General features: G+C 40.8%; 1 protein-coding gene across 4 annotated transcripts in view; it reads right to left on the bottom strand.

Moving 5' to 3' along the window:
• Positions 1-232: 232 nt before the first annotated feature.
• TAF1B (TATA-box binding protein associated factor, RNA polymerase I subunit B) overlaps positions 233-18,211 on the bottom strand; it is an 85,107-nt gene continuing 67,128 nt past the window's right edge. For all 4 annotated transcript variants that reach the window (XM_007971513.3, XM_007971515.3, XM_038006559.2 and 1 more), the window contains exons 13-15: positions 13,974-14,044; positions 12,956-13,178; positions 233-1,456 (exon numbers count right to left, since the gene is read on the bottom strand). In XM_007971513.3, the coding sequence (XP_007969704.3) occupies positions 1,255-1,456; positions 12,956-13,178; positions 13,974-14,044 (496 nt within the window). In that variant the 3' untranslated portion in view covers positions 233-1,254. The remainder of the gene's footprint in view (positions 1,457-12,955; positions 13,179-13,973; positions 14,045-18,211) is intronic.

Here is an 18,211-nt window from a genome sequence, read left to right as displayed (position 1 = left end):
TATAAAATGGCCTACCTTATCATTTATCTCTTTTCCTGCTTTTTCTTCATTGTACTGAGTTCCCCAAAACATTATATATATATATTTTACTATCAGCCTCCACCCAGTTGGAACCTACGATCTTTAAAGGTGGGGGTCTCGTTCAGTGCTGTATCCCCAGTGCTTAGAACGTGTCTGGAACACTGGAGTTGCTATCTGTTGCATGCATAAATGAACTCAGAACAAGAATGCCTGATTTTCCAATGTCCCTACCAGGTTTTATACATCTTTATAATCTTTGCCAATCCAATATGTGGGAAACAGTATTCGCTTCAATTTGTATTTCTTGAGTATGAGTGAGGTCGAGTATCCTATCATGTTTTTTGGCTTGATTCAGAAAACTAATTTTTCATATCCCTTATTCAGTTTGCTTTTTTCCTTTTGCTTTGCAAGATCTATTGACACATTAAAGAAATTATTCCTTTGTCCATCATATGCTGCAAAAATTGACTATGCCATTCCAAGAGCAAAACATTCATATTTGTTTTCTACTAATACTTTTATATTTTTAAATATGAAAGATTATATTTAGATATTTGATCCATCTGGGATTTACTCTGGAGTGTAAAGAATAAGGAAGGGATCTACTTTAAAAAATAAATTTAGCTTAAAATACAATGAGTATACATTTCTGGATACAACTATACAATTTACTGGCCAGGCACGGTGGCTTACACCTATAATCCCAGCACTTTGGGAGGCCGAGGTGGATGGATCACAAGGTCAGGAAATCAAGACCATCCTGGCTAACATGGTGAAACCCTGTCTCTACTAAAAACAAACAAAAAAATTAGCGTGGTGGCGGGCACCTGTAGTCCCAGCTACTTGGGAGGCTGAGGCAGGAGAATGGCATGAACCTGGGAGGCGGAGCTTGCAGTGAGCCAAGATGGTACCACTGCACTCCAGCCTGGGCGACAAAGCAAGACTCTGTCTCAAAAAAAAAAAAAAAATAAAAAAAAATAAATAAATACAATTATATAATTTACTGTTGTTTTAACTTTCGCTTAGAATATTCATACTCTGAAAAATAAAATCAAAGCTCACCTGCTTTATAATATACAATTTTCTAAGCACACTTGACATATATATGTAAATATTGTCAGAGCATATACATATATATGCAGTAGTTTCCACAATTCTCTGGAATGTTATATTAAAATCTGATGTTACAATCAATATTAAAATATTTTTCCAGAAAGTTTCTATTTCATTTTCTCAATGTCGTCTCGCTTTCTTGGATCTTGATTTCTTTTTTGTTACACTATATTTTTTCTCGAAAAGTTTCTTCTCAACTAAGCTCACTTCTTCATGGAGAAGGGAAGTCTTTATTCTGAGCAGGAAGGAGAAGAGATTTAGTATAAACTGATAACTCAGAGAATAATTTGATTCTTCATAGGTTGTCACGTGTGTACAATAGCTAGAAGGGAAAAAGAAAAAAGAATTTCTCTTTAGATGGTAACCAAGAAAGGCACACACTAACCCCTGAACATCTCCCCAAATAACTTAACAAATATATATGGTTAGGCTTAAAACAGGACCCTGAGCTGGAAGGAAACCTAGAAGAATTTGGTAACTCCTTAACTGCACAAAGGAAAACATGTTCACACTGTCCACGGCCACCACACAGGGCCACAGGTGGTGCCAGGAGCTGGTCCTTCAACTCTCTGCTTGAAGTTTCTTCACTCCAGATGGGGCACCACTCCACCTTCTTACCATGGTCAAGGCAAACAAAAGCACACAGGGAGAGATTCTGAATATATTTCTAAAACAAACTAAAGAAAACAAATAATCCCCTACTTCCACCCAACATAAGACACTAGACTTTATAATGTAGCTTGCAATACTGTATGTATTGTGAGAGAAGAGTTTACCAAGCAATTTCCCTTATTTTAAAATAGTAAAGCCTTCTGTTCCAAGATGGCCAAATAGGAACAGCTCTGGTCTGCAGCTCCCAGCGTGATTGATGCAGAAGACAGGTGATTTCTGCATTTCCACCTGAGGTACCTAGTTCATCTCATTGGGACTGGTTGGACAGTGGGTGCAGCCCACGGAGGGCAAGCCGAATCAGGGTGGGGCATCGTCTTACCTGGGAAGGGATTTCCCTTTCCTAGCCAAGGGAAGCTGTGACAGACTACACCTGGAAAATAAGGACACTCCCGCCCAAATACTGCACTTTTCCAACGGTCTTACCAAACAGCACACCAGGAGATTATATCCTGAGCCTGGCTCAGCTGGTCCTTCGCCCATAGAGCCTTGCTCACTGCTAGTGCAGCAGTCTGAGATCAACCTGTGAGGCAGCAGCCTGGCAGCGGGAGGGGCGTCTGCTATTGCTGAGGCTTAAGTAGGTAAACAAAGCAGCTAGGAAGCTTGAACTGGGCAGAGCCCACCGCAGCTCAGCAAGGCCTGCTGCCTCTGTAAACTCCACCTCTGCGGGCAGCGCGTAGCTGAACAAAAGACAGCAGAAACTTCTGCAGACTTAAACGTCCCCGTCTGACAGCTCTGAAGAAAGCAGTGGTTCTCCCAGCACGGCATTTGAGCTCAGGACAGACAGACTGCCTCCTCAAGTGGGTCCCTGACCCCCATGTAGCCTAACTGTGAGACACCTCCCAGCAGGGGCCAACTGACACCTCATACAGGTGGGCGCCCCTCTGGGACGAAGCTTCCAGAGGAAGGATCAGGCAGCAGTATTTGCTGTTCTGCAGCCTCCGCTGGTGATACCCAGGCAAACAGGGTCTGGAGTGGACCTTCAGCAAACTCCAACAGACCTGCAGCTGAGGTCCTGACTGTTAGAAGGAAAACTAACAGAAAGGAATAGCATCAACATCAACAAAAAGGACATCCACACCAAAACCCCATCTGTAGGTCACCAACATCAAAGACCAAAGGTAGATAAAACCACAAAGATGGCGAGAAAACAGAGCAGAAAAGCTGAAAATTCTAAAAACCAGAGCACTTCCTCTCCTTCAAAGGATTGCAGCTCCTCGCCAGCAACGGAACAAAGCTGGACGGAGAATGACTTTCACGAGCTGAAAGAAGTAGGCTTCAGAAGGTCAGTAATAACAAACTTCTCTGAGCTAAAGGAGGATGTTCGAACCCATCGCAAGGAAGCTAAAAACCTTGAAAAAAGATTAGACAAATGGTTAACTAGAATAAACAGTGCAGAGAAGACCTTAGAAGACCTGATGGAGCTGAAAACCACAGCACAAGAACTATGTGATGCATGCACAAGCTTCAGTAGCCGATTCGATCAAGTGGAAGAAAGAGTATCAGTGATTGAAGATCAAATTAATGAAACAAAGTGAGAAGAGAAGTTTAGAGAAAAAAGAGTAAAAGGAAACAAACAAAGCCTCCAAGAAATATGGGACTATGTGAAAAGACCAAATCTACGTTTGATTAGTGTACCTGAAAGTGACAGGGAGAATTCAGGAAATACAGAGAACACCACTCCCTGAGAAGAGCAACTCCAAGACACATAATTGTCAGATTCACCAAGGCTGAAATGAAGGAAAAAACGTTAAGGGCAGCCAGAGAGAAAGGTCAGGTTACCCAAAAAGGGAAGCCCATCAGACTAATAGCGAATCTCTCAGCAGAAACTCTACAAGCCAGAAAAGAGTGGGGGCCAATATTCAACATTCTTAAAGAAAAGAATTTTCAACCCAGAATTTCATATCCAGCCAAACTAAGCTTCACAAATGAAGGAGAAATAAAATCCTTTACAGACAAGCAAATGCTGAGAGATTTTGTCACCACCAGGCCTGCCTTACAAGAACTCCTGAAGGAAGCACTCAACATGGAAAGGAACAACTGGTACCAGCCACTGCAAAAACATGCCAAAATGTAAAGACCATCGACGCTAGGAAGAAACTGCATCAACTAACAGGCAAAATAACCAGCTATCATGACAGGATCAAACTCACACATAACAATATTAACCTTAAATGTAAATGGACTAAGTGCCCCAATTAAAAGACAGACTGGCAAATTGGATAGAGTCAAGACCCATCAGTGTGCTGTATTCAGGAGACCCATCTCATGTGCAGAGAGACACATAGGCTCAAATAAACGGATGGAGGAAGATCTACCAAGCAAATGAAAAGCAAAAATAGCATGGGTTGTAATCCTATTCTCTGTTAAAACAGGCTTTAAAACAACAAAGACCAAGAGAGACAAAGAAGGCCATTACATAATGGTAAAGGGATAGATTCAACAAGAAGAGCTAACTATCCTAAATATATATGCACCCAATACAGGAGCACCCAGATTTATAAAGCAAGTCCTTAGAGACCTACAAAGAGACTTAGACTCCCATACAGTAATAATGGGAGACTTTAACACTCCACTGTCAATATTAGACAGATCAACGAGACAGAAAGTTAACAAGGATATCCAGGACTTGAACTCAGCTCTGCACCAAGTGGACCTAATAGACATCTACAGAACTCTCCACCGCAAATCAACAGAATATACATTCTTCTCAGCACCACATTGCACTTATTCCAAAACTGACCATATAGTTGGAAGTAAAGCACTCCTCAGCAAATGTAAAAGAACAGAAATCACAACAAACTGTCTCTCAGACCACAGTGCAATCAAATTAGAACTCAGGATTAAGAAACACCGTACAACTACTTGGAAATTGAACAACCTGCTCCTGAGTTACTACTGGGTAAATAACGAAATGAAGGCAGAAATAAAGATGTTCTTTAAAACCAATGAGAACAAAGACACAACGTACCAGAATCTCTGTGACACATTTAAAGCAGTGTGTAGAGGGAAATTTATAGCACTAAATGCCCACAAGAGGAAGCAGGAGAGATCTAAAATTGACACCCTAACATCACAATTAAAAGAACTACAGAAGCAAGAGAAAACACATTCAAAAGCTGGCAGAAGATAACTAAGATCAGAGCAGAACTGAAGGAGATAGAGACACAAAAACCAAAAAACCCTTAAAAAAAAAAAATCAATGAATCCAGGAGCTGGTTTTTTGAAAAGATCACCAAAATTGATAGACCACTAGCAAGACTAATAAATAAGAAAAGAGAAAAGAATAAAACAGATGCAATGATAAAGGGGTATCACCACCTATTCCACAGAAATACAAACTACCATCAGAGAATAATATAAACACCTTTATGCAAATAAACTAGAACATCTAGAAGAAATGGATAAATTCCCAGACACATACACCCTTCCAAGACTAAACCAGGAAGAAGTTGAATCTCTGAATAGACCAATAACAGGCTCTGAAACTGAGGCAATAATTAATAGGCTACCAACCAAAAAAAGTCCAGGACCAGACGGATTCACAGCCAAATTCTACCAGAGGTACAAAGAGGAGCTGGTACCATTCCTTCTGAAACTATTCAATCAATAGAAAAAAGAGGGAATCCTTCCTAACTCATTTTATGAGGCCAGCATCATCATGATACCAAAGCCTGGCAGAGACATAACAAAAAAAAGAGAATTTTAGATCAATATCCTTGATTAACATCAATGCAAAAATCCTCAAAATACTGGAAAACTGAATCCAGCAGCACATCAAAAAGCTTATCTGCCGTGTTCAAGCTGGCTTCATCCCTGGGATGCAAGGCTGGTTCAACATACGCAAATCAATAAACGTAATCCATCACATAAACAGAACCAACGACAAAACCATATGATTATCTCAACAGATGCGGAAAAGGCCTTCAACAAAATTCAACAGCCCTTCATGCAAAAAACTCTCAGTAAACTAGGTACGGATGGAATGTATCTCAAAACAGTAAGAGCTATTTATGAGAAACGCAGAGCCAATATAATACTGAATGGGCAAAAACTGGAAGCATTCCCTTTGAAAACTGGCACAGGACAGGGATGCCCTCTCTCACCACTCCTATTCAACACAGTGTTGGAAGTTCTGGCCAGGGCAATCAGGCAAGAGAAAGCAATAAAAGGTATTCAATTAGGAAAAGAGGAAGTCATATTGTCCCTGTTTGCAGATGACATGATTGTATACTCAGAAAACCCCATCGTCTCAGCCCAAAATCTCCTTAAGCTGATAAGCAACTTCAGCAAAGTCTCAGGATACAAAATCAATGGGCAAAAATCACAAGCATTCCTATACACCAATAACATACAAACAACCAAATCATGAGTGAACTCCCATTCACAATTGCTACAAAAAGAATAAAATACCTAGAAATCCAGCTTACAAGGGATGTGAAGGACCTCTTCAAGGAGAACTACAAACCACTGCTCAACGAAATAAAAGAGGACACAAACAAACAGAAGAACATTCCACACTCATGGATAGGAAGAATCAGTATCGTGAAAATGGCCATACTGTTTAAGGTAATTTATAGATTCAATGCCATCCCCATCAAGCTACCAATGATTTTCTTCACAGAATTGGAAAAAACTGAAGTACATATGGAATCAAAAAAGAGCCTGCAGTGCCAAAACAATCCTAAGCAAAAAGAACAAAGCTGGGGGCATTACGCTACCTGACTTCAAACTATACTACAAGGCTACAATAACCAAAACAACATGGTACTGGTGCCAAAACAGAGATATAGACCAATGGAACAGAACAGAGGCCTCAGAAATAATACCACACATCTACAACCATCTGATCTTTGACAAAACTGACAAAAACAAGAAATGCGGAAAAGATTCCCTATTTAATAAACAGTGCTGGGAAAACTGGCTAGCCATATGTAGAAATCTGAAACTGGATTCCTTCCTTACACCTTACATAAAAATTAATTCAAGATGGGTTAAAGACTTAAATGTTAGACCTAAAACCATAAAAACCCTAGAAGAAAACCTAGGCAATACCATTCAGGACACAGGCACGGGCAAGGACTTCATGTCTAAAACACCAAAAGCAATGGCAACAAAAGCCAATAGACAAATGGGAACTAATTAAACTAAAGAGCTTCTGCACAGCAAAAGAAACTACCATCAGAATGAACAACCTGCAGAATGGGAGAAATTGTTTTCAATCTACCCATCTGACAAAGTGCTAATATCTGGAATCTACAAAGAACTTAAACAAATTTACAAGAAAAAAACAACCCCATCAAAAAGTGAGCAAATGATATGAACAGACACTTCTCAAAAGAAGACATTTATGCAGCCAACAGACACAAGAAACTCACTGGTCATCAGAGAAATGCAAATCAAAACCACAATGAGATACCATCTCACACCAGCTAGAATGGCGATCATTAAAGTCAGGAAACAACAGATGCTGGAGAGGATGTGGAGAAACAGGAACGCTTTTACACTGTTGGTGGGAGTGTAAACTAGTTCAACCATTGTGGAAAATAATGTGGCAATTCCTCAAGGATCTAGAACTAGAAATACCATTTGAGCCAGTGATCCCATTACTGGGAATATACCCAAAGGATTATAAATCATGCTACTATAAAGACACATGCACACATATGTTTGCTGCAGCACTATTCACAATAGCAAAAACTTGGAACCAACCCAAATGTCCTCCAATGTTAGACTGGATTAAGAAAATGTGGCACATATACACCATGGAATACTATGCAGTCATAAAAAAGGATGAGTTCATGTCCTTTGTAGGGACATGGATGAAGCTGAAACAGCAAACTACCACAAGGACAGAAAACCATACACCACATGTTCTCACTCATACGCGGGAATTGAACAATGAGAACACATGGACACAGGGCGGGGAACATCACACACTAGGGCCTGTCATGGGGTGGGGCGCAAGGGGAGGGATAACATTAGGAGAAATACCTAAGGTAAATGACCAGTTGATGGGTGCAGCAAACCAACATGGCATACGGATACCTATGTAACAAACCTGCACGTTGTGCACATGTACCCTCGAACTTAAAGTATGAAAAAAAAAAAAAGTTAAACCTGAATCTGATCAAATCTCTAACTAACGCTAATTGCCAATCTCTTTTTTTTTTGAGACAGAGTCTCACCCTGCTGACTGCAACCTCTGCCTTCTGGATTCAAGTGATTCTCCTGCCTCAGCCTCCCAAGTAGCTGGGACTACAGGCATGCACCACCATGCCTGGCTAATTTTTGTATTTTTAGTAGAAACAGGGTTTCACCATGTTGGCCAGTCTGGTCTCGAACTCCTGATCTACCCACCTTGGCCTCCCAAAGTGTTGAGATTACAGGCATGAACCACCGCACCCGGCCATAACTGCCAATCTCAAACTCTAACTACACCAACATATAGGCTATCCAGGGACAGAGGAAGAGGTTAAATGGCATCACATGGCACTGTCTATATGCAAAATTCGGACTATGAGAAATTGTATGGGACACATGACCAGGATTACTCAATAAGTACACTGTAAGAAGAAAAAGAGATAAAGAGGGGGGTCCTGAAGAACTGAAACACTTACAAGCCATGTCAACCACTTGCAATATATGGGCCTGGTTTGGATTCTGAGTTAAACTCATTTAAAAAATTATATGGCCGGGCGCGGTGGCTCACGCCTGTAATCCCAGCACTTTGGGAGGCCGAGATGGGCGGATCATGAGGTCAGGAGATCGAGACCATCCTGACTAACACGGTGAAACCCCGTCTCTACTTAAAATACAAAAATTAGCCGGGCGCAGTGGCGGGCGTCTGTAGTCCCAGCCACACGGGAGGCTGAGGCAGGAGAATGGCGTGAACCCAGGAGGCGGAGCTTGCAGTGAGTGGAGATTGCACCACCGCACTCCAGCCTGGGCGACAGAGCGAGACTCCGTCTCAAAAACAAACAAACAAACAAACAAAAAAAATTATATGACAATTAGGAAAATCTAACCACTGACTGCATGTTGGATAATATTAAGAAATTACTATTATTTTTTTATATCTGATTAATGGTATTACGGTTTTACTTTAAAAAATATGATGTTTGAGCTCTGCTTCCAAATAATGGGGGGTAGAGGGGTAGAGTAAGCTGGAGCCTGGGTGCAGCAAGTCTTGCCATGTCACAGTTGCTGAGGTTGGGTGACAGAGACAGGGGGGTTCTTTATACTACTCTACTTCTGAGTATACCAGAAATTCCCCATTATCAACTTTAAAAAGCAAGTAAAGAAATAACATATAGAAGCTATAAACATTGAGATATTATGACTTACATAACATATATGCCCCTAAATTCCTTAATGTCTGTGTTTGCACTGCAAAACTCTGCCACTTGTCTGGGCACAGTGGATCATGCCTGTAATCCCAGCACTTTGGAAGGCCAAGGTGGGCAGATCACAAGATCAGGAGTTTGAGACCAGTCTGACCAACATGATGAAACCCGTCTCTACTAAAAATACAAAAATTAGCCAGGGGTGGTAGTGTATGTCTGTAGTAGCAGGCACTCGGGAGGCTGAGGCACAAGAATTGTTTGAACCAGGGAGGCTGCAGTGAGCCAAGACCGTGTCACTGCACTCCAGCATGGGTGACAGAACGAGCTTCTGTCTCAAAAAAACAAACACCCCAAAACAAAAAAACCCCAAAACCAATCAACCAACCAAACAAAACCCTCTGCCACCTATCAGCTGTGACTATGGATAACTACTCTTGGTTCTCTCATCTGTAAAACAGGAAAAAAATAATAGTACTTATACCTTTTTTTTTCTTTTTTTTTGAGACGGAGTCTCACTCTGTCACCCAGGCTGGAGTGCAGTGGCACAATCTCGGCTCACTGCAAGCTCTGCCTCCCGGGTTCACGCCATTCTCCTCTTTCAGCCTCCCGAGTAGCTGGGACTACAGGCGCCCGCTACTACGCCCGGCTAATATTTTGTATTTTTAGTAGAGACGGGGTTTCACCATGTTAGCCAGGATGGTCTCGATCTCCTGACCTCGTAATCTGCCCACCTCGGCCTTCCAAAGTGCTGAGATTACAGGTGTGAGCCACTGCACCCAGCCAACAGTACTTACACTTGACAGAGTACACAAGATTAAATAAGAATGTATATTAAACACTTAACCCAATTCTTGGCACACAGCAAGGGCTCAAAAATGTTCACTTCCTCTACAGTCCTTTAAAATTAATTTTTTTGTATTTACTCAGAATCTTAAGGCTATTTTAATACTATACAGTAAACCAAATGCCTTATTACTAGTAGGAAATATAAAGGCCTCAAATGTTTGTTGATTGGTTTAATAAAGATAAAAAATAAGCCATTTACAGTAATTCTCGCAAAAATGTTGGCCTCTTGCTTTTATATATATATATAATATATATTAAAAAATATAATATATATTTTATATATATATATATTTGAGACGGAATCTCACTCTGTCATCCAGGCTGGAGTGCAGTGGTGAGATCTCGGCTCACTGCAACTTCCATCTCCCAGGTTCAAGCGATTCTTATGCCTCAGTCTCCCAAGTAGCTGGGATTACAGGCGTGCCCCTCCATACCTGGCTGATTTTTGTATTTTTAGTAGAGATGGTGATTCACCATGTTGGCCAGGCTGGTCTTGAATTCCGATCCACCTGCATTGGCCTCTCAAAGTGCTGGGATTACAGGCATGAGCCACCCACCACACCCGGCTTAGAGATATATATTTTTAAGAGACAGGGACTCACTATGCCCAGGCTGGAGTGCAGTGGCTACACACAGTCACAATCATTGCACATCACAGCCTCAAACTCCTGGCCTCAAGTGATTCTCCCACCTCAGCCTTTCAAGTCGCCGGGACTACAGACATGTGCCACCACACCTGCCTAAGCTAAGCATATGACATATTTGAGTACTTTTTTTTTTGAGACTAAGTCTCGCTCTGTCACCAGGCTGGAGTGCAGTGGTGCAATCTCGGCCCACGGCAACCTCCAACTCCCGAGTTCAAGTGATTGCCCTGCCTCAGCCTTCTGAGTAGCTCGGGCTACAGGCATGCACCACCACGCCTGGCTAATTTTTTGTATTTTAGTAGAGACAGGGTTTCACCATGTTGGCGAGGATGGTCTCAATCTCCTGACTTCGTGATTCGCCTGCCTCGGCCTCCCAAAGCGCCGGGATTACAGATATGAGCCACCCTGCCCGGCCTGAGTACTATTTTTTCACTATAGTTTAAAAAAATAGTTAAAAATAATATTTTACAAATTCAAATCAAATTTTTGTGGGGCAGCCAAAGCACCTCCATTTCCTGTGGAATACAACTAAAGACCACTGCTCTGCCTCATCTATGGAACTCCCAGGGAGGTCATGGCCACCACCTACAAAAAGTCAGGTCTTCTGACCCAGCCAACTGTCAAAACAACTGGCAATAGTAAGGGCATTTCAATTCATTGAAATTGTTAACTCTGCCTCAGCTAGGAAGAATCAACAGCCTCCCATACCTGAAGTACTCTTGTGGCCTTTCTCTGCTTAGTTCCCAAGCTCTGAGTGTTTTCACAATTTTACAGCAAACGTTTTGTTTCTTCTGAACCCTCAGAAATGAGTCCTTCTGCCTAACGAAATTCTCTACATAGCTAAATATCTGCTCTCAAAAGCATCGCTTTTCATTGTAACCATTTTTGATGGTTGTCTTAGAGCATATTCAGCATATTTTAGCCTTTACAGTTGCCTGTTTTTATTGTAGAAACAGTGGAAAACATGCTATTAAAACCCACCACGAAGGCACACAGCGTCTTGGGACATGCGCTGTGCTGAAGCAGGGATGTGGTCCCCTTATTTAGTGGCACGGAGCCATGAACTTCAGGCTCCGCAACTGGAGCTCTGTCTGCTTTGGATTCTGATGCTGGCTCCCCTGTCGTTGTCAAAGGGTGTCATTTATGTTTGCCGTCAAGATGTCTATCAGCAGGGTGCTTCTCGGACCTCTGGTTTTGTTTCTTTGATGATGAGGAGTTTGGAAATCAGACAACTCAGCCTAAGGGCAGAGTCAGGGGCTCTGAGCGAGGGGCTGAGGGGCTCTCTGAGGAAAGAGGCTGAGTTTTAGTTATGGTCTCTGTGGCATTTTTACTGCCCAGCTGAAGCCTTTTTTGATTCCTCTGCAGTTCTAGGCTCTGGTCTAGAACAGGGAAGGTTGACAGATAAGTTTGGTGTCTAAAGTCATGGTATCACTGAAACTTCATACAGTCAGAATTTAGTTTTATACTTCACGCAGAGAAAAAAATCTCAGCATTTTCATCGCTGACTATACTAAGCTCTATGTATCACTCACTGCATTATACTGCAGTATTAAATCTGAGATCATCCACAATCCACCCTCATGCCCTGTGAAAAAGCACAAAGGTACGGATCACGACATAAGCTGCCATGGATGCAGAACCTGAATCTAAACACGAGGAACCATCACAACCATACTCAGAAACATTGTATAACACCACTGACATTTCTGAAAAATACAGGTCAATGTCATGAAAGACAAAGAAAGGCTGAGGGACAATCTGATTGAAGGAGACCGAAGAGACAAAATCAATCAATGCCATACCTACTCCTGAACTTGACCCTGCTATAAAAGGACACTGGGGGTCTAATGAGAAAACTGGAATATGGACTGTGGGTGAGATAAAAGTATCGTATCAATATTAAGTTTCCTGAGTTTGATAACTGTACGTGGTCACTTAAGAGAATATCCTTATTTTTAGGAAATGCTTAAGGAAGTATTAAGAGGTAGACAGACATGAAAAAGGTAACTGACTCAGAGAAGTGACATGTACTAAAAAATACAGCGCATTCTCCTGATCAGCAGTTACAGCCACTTCTATTGCCTGCCTGCCGCACTGCAGGTTAATTTAGCTAGAGGCAACAGTTGTGCTAATTGCCTTGCATCCTCTTTTTGATTTTGACCAGCTTTCCTAGAACTCTTACACAAGACTCAATGTATAATTCTGATTTTCGTGACTTTAAGCTCACCAGCTTCTAATTCCAACAAAAAACCTATCTGGCTCTTATATAGGCAACTACTTCAATTATATGTGACTTTTTCTAAAAGCATTGATTACCATCTGCAGAATTTCTGTGTACTAAGCCAATATAATGAATTCTTAGTTAGCAGCGATTGGCCTTTCTCTTTCAGGACTCCCTGAAGGCTGTGTCCATGGAAACATGTTCTATCAGTGTCTTCTTCAGTCCAGTTGAACTGAAAACTTGAAGGGCTTTTTTTTCCAGCAGTTGCTGTTGAATCAACCAGTGTGCTAAATTGTTTCTGTAGATTCACCACCATTTCTGGAAATGCAGAAAAAAAGGAAACAAAATAACAAGTAATATTAAATCACAAATAAAGCCTGGAATTTACTCGATAAGAATGTACCAATATTGGTTCCTTAGTTTTGGCAAATGTACCACGGTAATGTAACAGGATAACATTAAGAGAAAATGGGCCGGGCGCGGTGGCTCAAGCCTGTAATCCCAGCACTTTGGGAGGCCGAGACGGGCGGATCACTAGGTCAGGAGATCGAGACCATCCTGGCTAACACGGTGAAACCCCGTCTCTACTAAAAAATACAAAAAACTAGCCGGGCGAGGTGGCGGGTGCCTGTAGTCCCAGCTACTCCGGAGGCTGAGGCAGGAGAATGGCGTAAACCCGGAAGGCGGAGCTTGCGGTGAGCAGAGATCCGGCCACTGCACTCCAGCCTGGGTGACAGAGCCAGACTCTGTCTCAAAAAAAAAAAAAAAAAAAAGAGAAAATGAAACTGGATGAGGTACGTGGGGAAAACTACTTCAAAAAGAACATACAATCTAAAAAGAATGCTATAAGCAAAGAATTCCCCAAATCAGAACGATTTAGGATTTTAGATTTTGGCAGGAACTGAGGCTCTGTTTTGAAGAACGGCATGTTCCTGAAGTAGATTCCTGCAGAGATTTCTTGCAGAGCATGATGCTCCTTTGGATGTATACGTGCCCTGGAACATTTGTTTAAAAAAAGTAAAAAACTTAAGCATTCAACATTTCAAGTCCAGATATTTAATTTTTCTACAATTGTGTTGCTACTTGGTATTAACAAGACAAAATTGGACTCACCTCTTTTTTTATATGCTACTGGTTTGTCAACAAACGAGTAGTAGAGTGGCTTTTCACTTTTCCACAGGTACCTGTACATGGTAAAGAAACAGCTGGAGCAGGATGGAGATGACACGGACATAAACACATTGTCTGAAGCACTATCTGAGATTTCCGATATTTCATTACAGTTCTGGCTTAGAATGGCTTATTGGCACATATCTATATTGTCTATTGAACTTAGGAAGGAAGTACTGACCTTCCTAAGTCAGTACTAGACTTCCTAAGTCAGTGCTAGAAGGAAGCACTGACCAAGAGCCCAGGCCAAGAGAATGGTGTGCTCCTCTCAAAAGCTGCCCAGATGCCATGACATCTTGAAGAAGCTATTAATTATACAAAAAACATAGAAACAGTTTCCTTCACCATAAATTTCCCTTGCTGCTCGTTCTCATAAAGTGAAGCCACCTCGAAACAACTGTTCCTCATTGCCTTTGCCCCAATGCCTTTTTGCTGAGAGTTGTTAGTAGTACTTCTGAATAACTTACAGAGTGAACAGTAAATGCATCTCTCTGGCACCTGATGCCAGGAAATCTATTCTATTCCTGGCGTAAAGGAGAGGAAAAGACTGGATTCCAGGATGACACAGTCCCAACAGTCCCTGTCCTGACTCAGCCTATTCTTGCCAAGGGAAGGGCAGCCAGGGAGTTTCCACTGTAAAATGGGGATCCTGGATTGCTCTGGCTCTTGGGGTTCCCTCCAGGACAAACACTAAGAGCCATCTAAGGTTCCTACAGATTAGGGTGATCAGTTCTAGACTCCAAAAGGAAGTGACATGTTCTATTTCTGGTTCTAGTGGTTGTTGCTAAACTTTGCCAAGGAGACACTGCAGCTCTGCAACAAAGATAACAATGTTCATTCTTAGTCTCATTTTCATTATTTCTGTGTTCCCTAGTGCAGAGGACTTTCATAACTTATAATAATAATAAAAAAAATCCACCTTCTTCTTGATCCCAGGACATTTTCTTATTTTGAAAGACACTGTGGCAATAAGAAAGAGTACTGAATCAGAAGACCTGGCCCACCACTTTCTAGTGGTAGAGCTAGCATAATTTGAACAACAAATTATGGAGGTTCTCAAAGGCAGAGACTGTCTCAGCCATCCTTATGCCCCTAGTGTTGTCAGGGAATGGCAGATAGTACGAACTCATTTAAACATTTGTTGAAGAATAACTGGATGAATAAATGAACAAAGAAATGAATTTAGCATCTCTAAACTTATCCTCTACTTTCACAGGGTTATTCTGAGGAATAAGATAATGTATATATGGGTTCTTTAAATCCTATACAATAATTAGAATTATTATTTAGTACTTGACAAAATGCCTGGCTAGCAGATACTCAAGAAATATCTGTGAACTTTCCAGAAAAAAAGATTAAAAATAGGAAGCCAGAAATACAAATATTTTAAAAATCTGTAGTATCTGTAATAATTTCTCACCTCTTTATTTTTAATACTAGGAAGTAATACATATATAAAAGCACACATTTTAAACAATATTTTAGTAATATCATTTAGCAAATAATCATTTTAACCAATTTAAGAACTGATTTTTTTCAGCCGGGCACGGTGGCTCAAGCCTGTAATCCCAGCACTTTGGGAGGCCGAGGCGGGCGGATCACGAGGTCAGGAGATCGAGACCATCCTGGCTAACACGGTGAAACCCCGTCTCTACTAAAAAATACAAAAAAAACTAGCCGGGCGAGGTGGCGGGCGCCTGTAGTCCCAGCTACTCGGGAGGCTGAGGCAGGAGAATGGCGTAAACCCGGGAGGCGGAGCTTGCAGTGAGCTGAGATCCAGCCACTGCACTCCAGCCTGGGCGACAGAGCGAGATTCCGTCTCAAAAAAAAAAAAAAACCAAAAAAAACAAACAAAAAAAAAACTGATTTTTTTCAAGAATTTTTAAAAATACTTGATCAAGTCGGTAAAATCATGACTATACATAAAACAGATGTTGACTTTTTATTCTGAATTTCTGCAATGATATTAAATGTTAAGAACAGAAAGGACTCAGGTGCAGTGGTTCACGCCTGTAATCCCAGCACTTTGGCAGGCTGAGGTGGGAGGATCGCCTGAGGTTGGGAGTTTGAGACCAGCCTGTCCAACATGGAGAAACCCCGTCTCTTTAGTAAATGCAAAATTAGCCAGGCGTGATGGCGCATGCCTGTAATCTCAGCTACTTGGGAGGCTGAGGAAGAAGAATCGCTTGAACCCGGGAGGCGGAGGTTGCGGTGAGCCGAGATCGTGTCATTGCACTCTAGACTGGGCAACAAGAGTGAAACTCCGTCTCAAAAAAAAAAAAAAAAAAAAAAACAACAAAAGAACAGAAAGGTAATTTTTCTAATCATTAGGTAGCAGTAGAGATGTAATTAATGTTATACAGGAGATGGTTTCCTGAAAATTATGCGAAATTAAACTTTAGTGAACCACACCACATTTAAAATATATCAGAGAGTTTGTCATTTAACGTTATGGTAAATGAGTCAGCGATTCTTTAAAATGTATTTTTTGCTATTAATTTTCTTAAATAATAAAATCTCAAAGGATAAAGAAGTTCCCTAAACAGTCTAATCCCAATCCCTGGGCACACTCACTGCTAAATATTCCTTGTGAATACCTAATCTAAATAGAAGTTTCTCATGCGTTTACAGTAAATGCCTATACAAGTGGCAATCATGCCGTAAATCAAGAGAGCAGTATTATGTCCTTGGGGGGCATGCTCCAAGAATGGGAAGGGTGATCTAAAATAAAACTACGCTAAGTGTTTAGAGACCTGAAATGAAAGCTTCTTCCAAAACTGACTTTACCTTGCCTGCCTTTTCTCATTACATAAAACTACAAAAAGAGACACACCACAAACCATGTTTTCCAGCTAGATGTTATCCATACACTTCTCTCGTCTGCCTGCATGCCATGTTTCCTCATTTTTAAAAATTAAGGTATAATTTACATTCAGTAAAATTTACTCTTTTCAGTGTAGTTCTGCTAGCATTGACAAACACATACAGTTGCACGTGTGTATTCACTACAATTACTATGCAGAACAATTCCGTCACTCCAAAATACCTCCCACATCCCTTGACAGTCAGTCCTTGATCTCAGGCAACTACTGGTCTGTTCTTCTGTCCCTATAGTTTAGCCTTTTCCAGAATGTTATATAAATGGAATCATAGCATAAGTAACCTTTTGAGTCTTTCACGTAGCATAATGCATTTAAGATTCACTCATATTGCTGGATGCATCAGAAGTCTGTACTGCTAAATGGTATTCCACTGTATGGATAGAACACAGTTTATCCAGTCACCAGTTGAAGAACACGTGGTTTGTTGCCAGTTTTTGGCAATTATGAATGAAACCATTAGAAACATTCCTACGCAGATTTTTGTGTGAGCTTGTTTTCATTTCACTAGGGTAAATATCTAGGAGTGAAAAACACCGGATAACATAATAAATGTATGTTTAACTCTGAGAAACTGCCAACTTTTCAAAATAGCTGTACCATTTTGAATTCCCACACTTGGAATGATCAGTTTTTGTTTTGTTTTGAACCATTCTAATTAGTATATAATGATACGTCATTGTCATTTTAATCTGCATTTCCCTAGTAATGATGTTAAACATCTTTTCACATGTCATCTTGATATCATCTTTGGTAAAACGTCTTTTCAAATATTTTGCCCATTTAAAAAAATGGATTTTTCTTATTGCCTAATAATTCTTTACATACTCTAGATACAAATATTTTATCGGATATGTGATTTACATTTAATTTCTCCTAGTCTGTAGCTTCTTATTCTTTTAAGTGTCTTTTGTGGAGCAGAGGTTCTTACTTCTGATGAAGTCCAATTTACCAATTTTTTTTCTTTTCTAGACCATGCTTTTGGTGTCACATCTAAGAAATTTCTGCCTAACCCAAAAGGTAAGGCAAAAATTAGCAGGTGAATGCAAATTAAAACCACAATGAGATATCACTATACACCAATTAGGGCATAGAGATTTTCTGCACAGGCTTAATTTTTCTCCATGTTCTCAATGTCTTCTGTAACAGCTAGAAGTCATCAAAGCAGCCTCTTACGCTGTTTTAGGTTTTCAACTATTGTTTATTAGTGTTTTTCATAATGTCATGCATAGGAACCCATGCTTAGATATAGAAAATGTTTTAATAATTTTCATCTGACAACATGAATGATAATATTCAGAG

Source organism: Chlorocebus sabaeus, chromosome 14 (genome assembly GCF_047675955.1).
Source record: "Chlorocebus sabaeus isolate Y175 chromosome 14, mChlSab1.0.hap1, whole genome shotgun sequence".
NCBI classification, from domain to species: Eukaryota; Metazoa; Chordata; class Mammalia; order Primates; family Cercopithecidae; genus Chlorocebus; species Chlorocebus sabaeus.
Note: the sequence above shows the minus strand (reverse complement) of the source record. Positions and strands in the feature narration are given on the sequence as shown.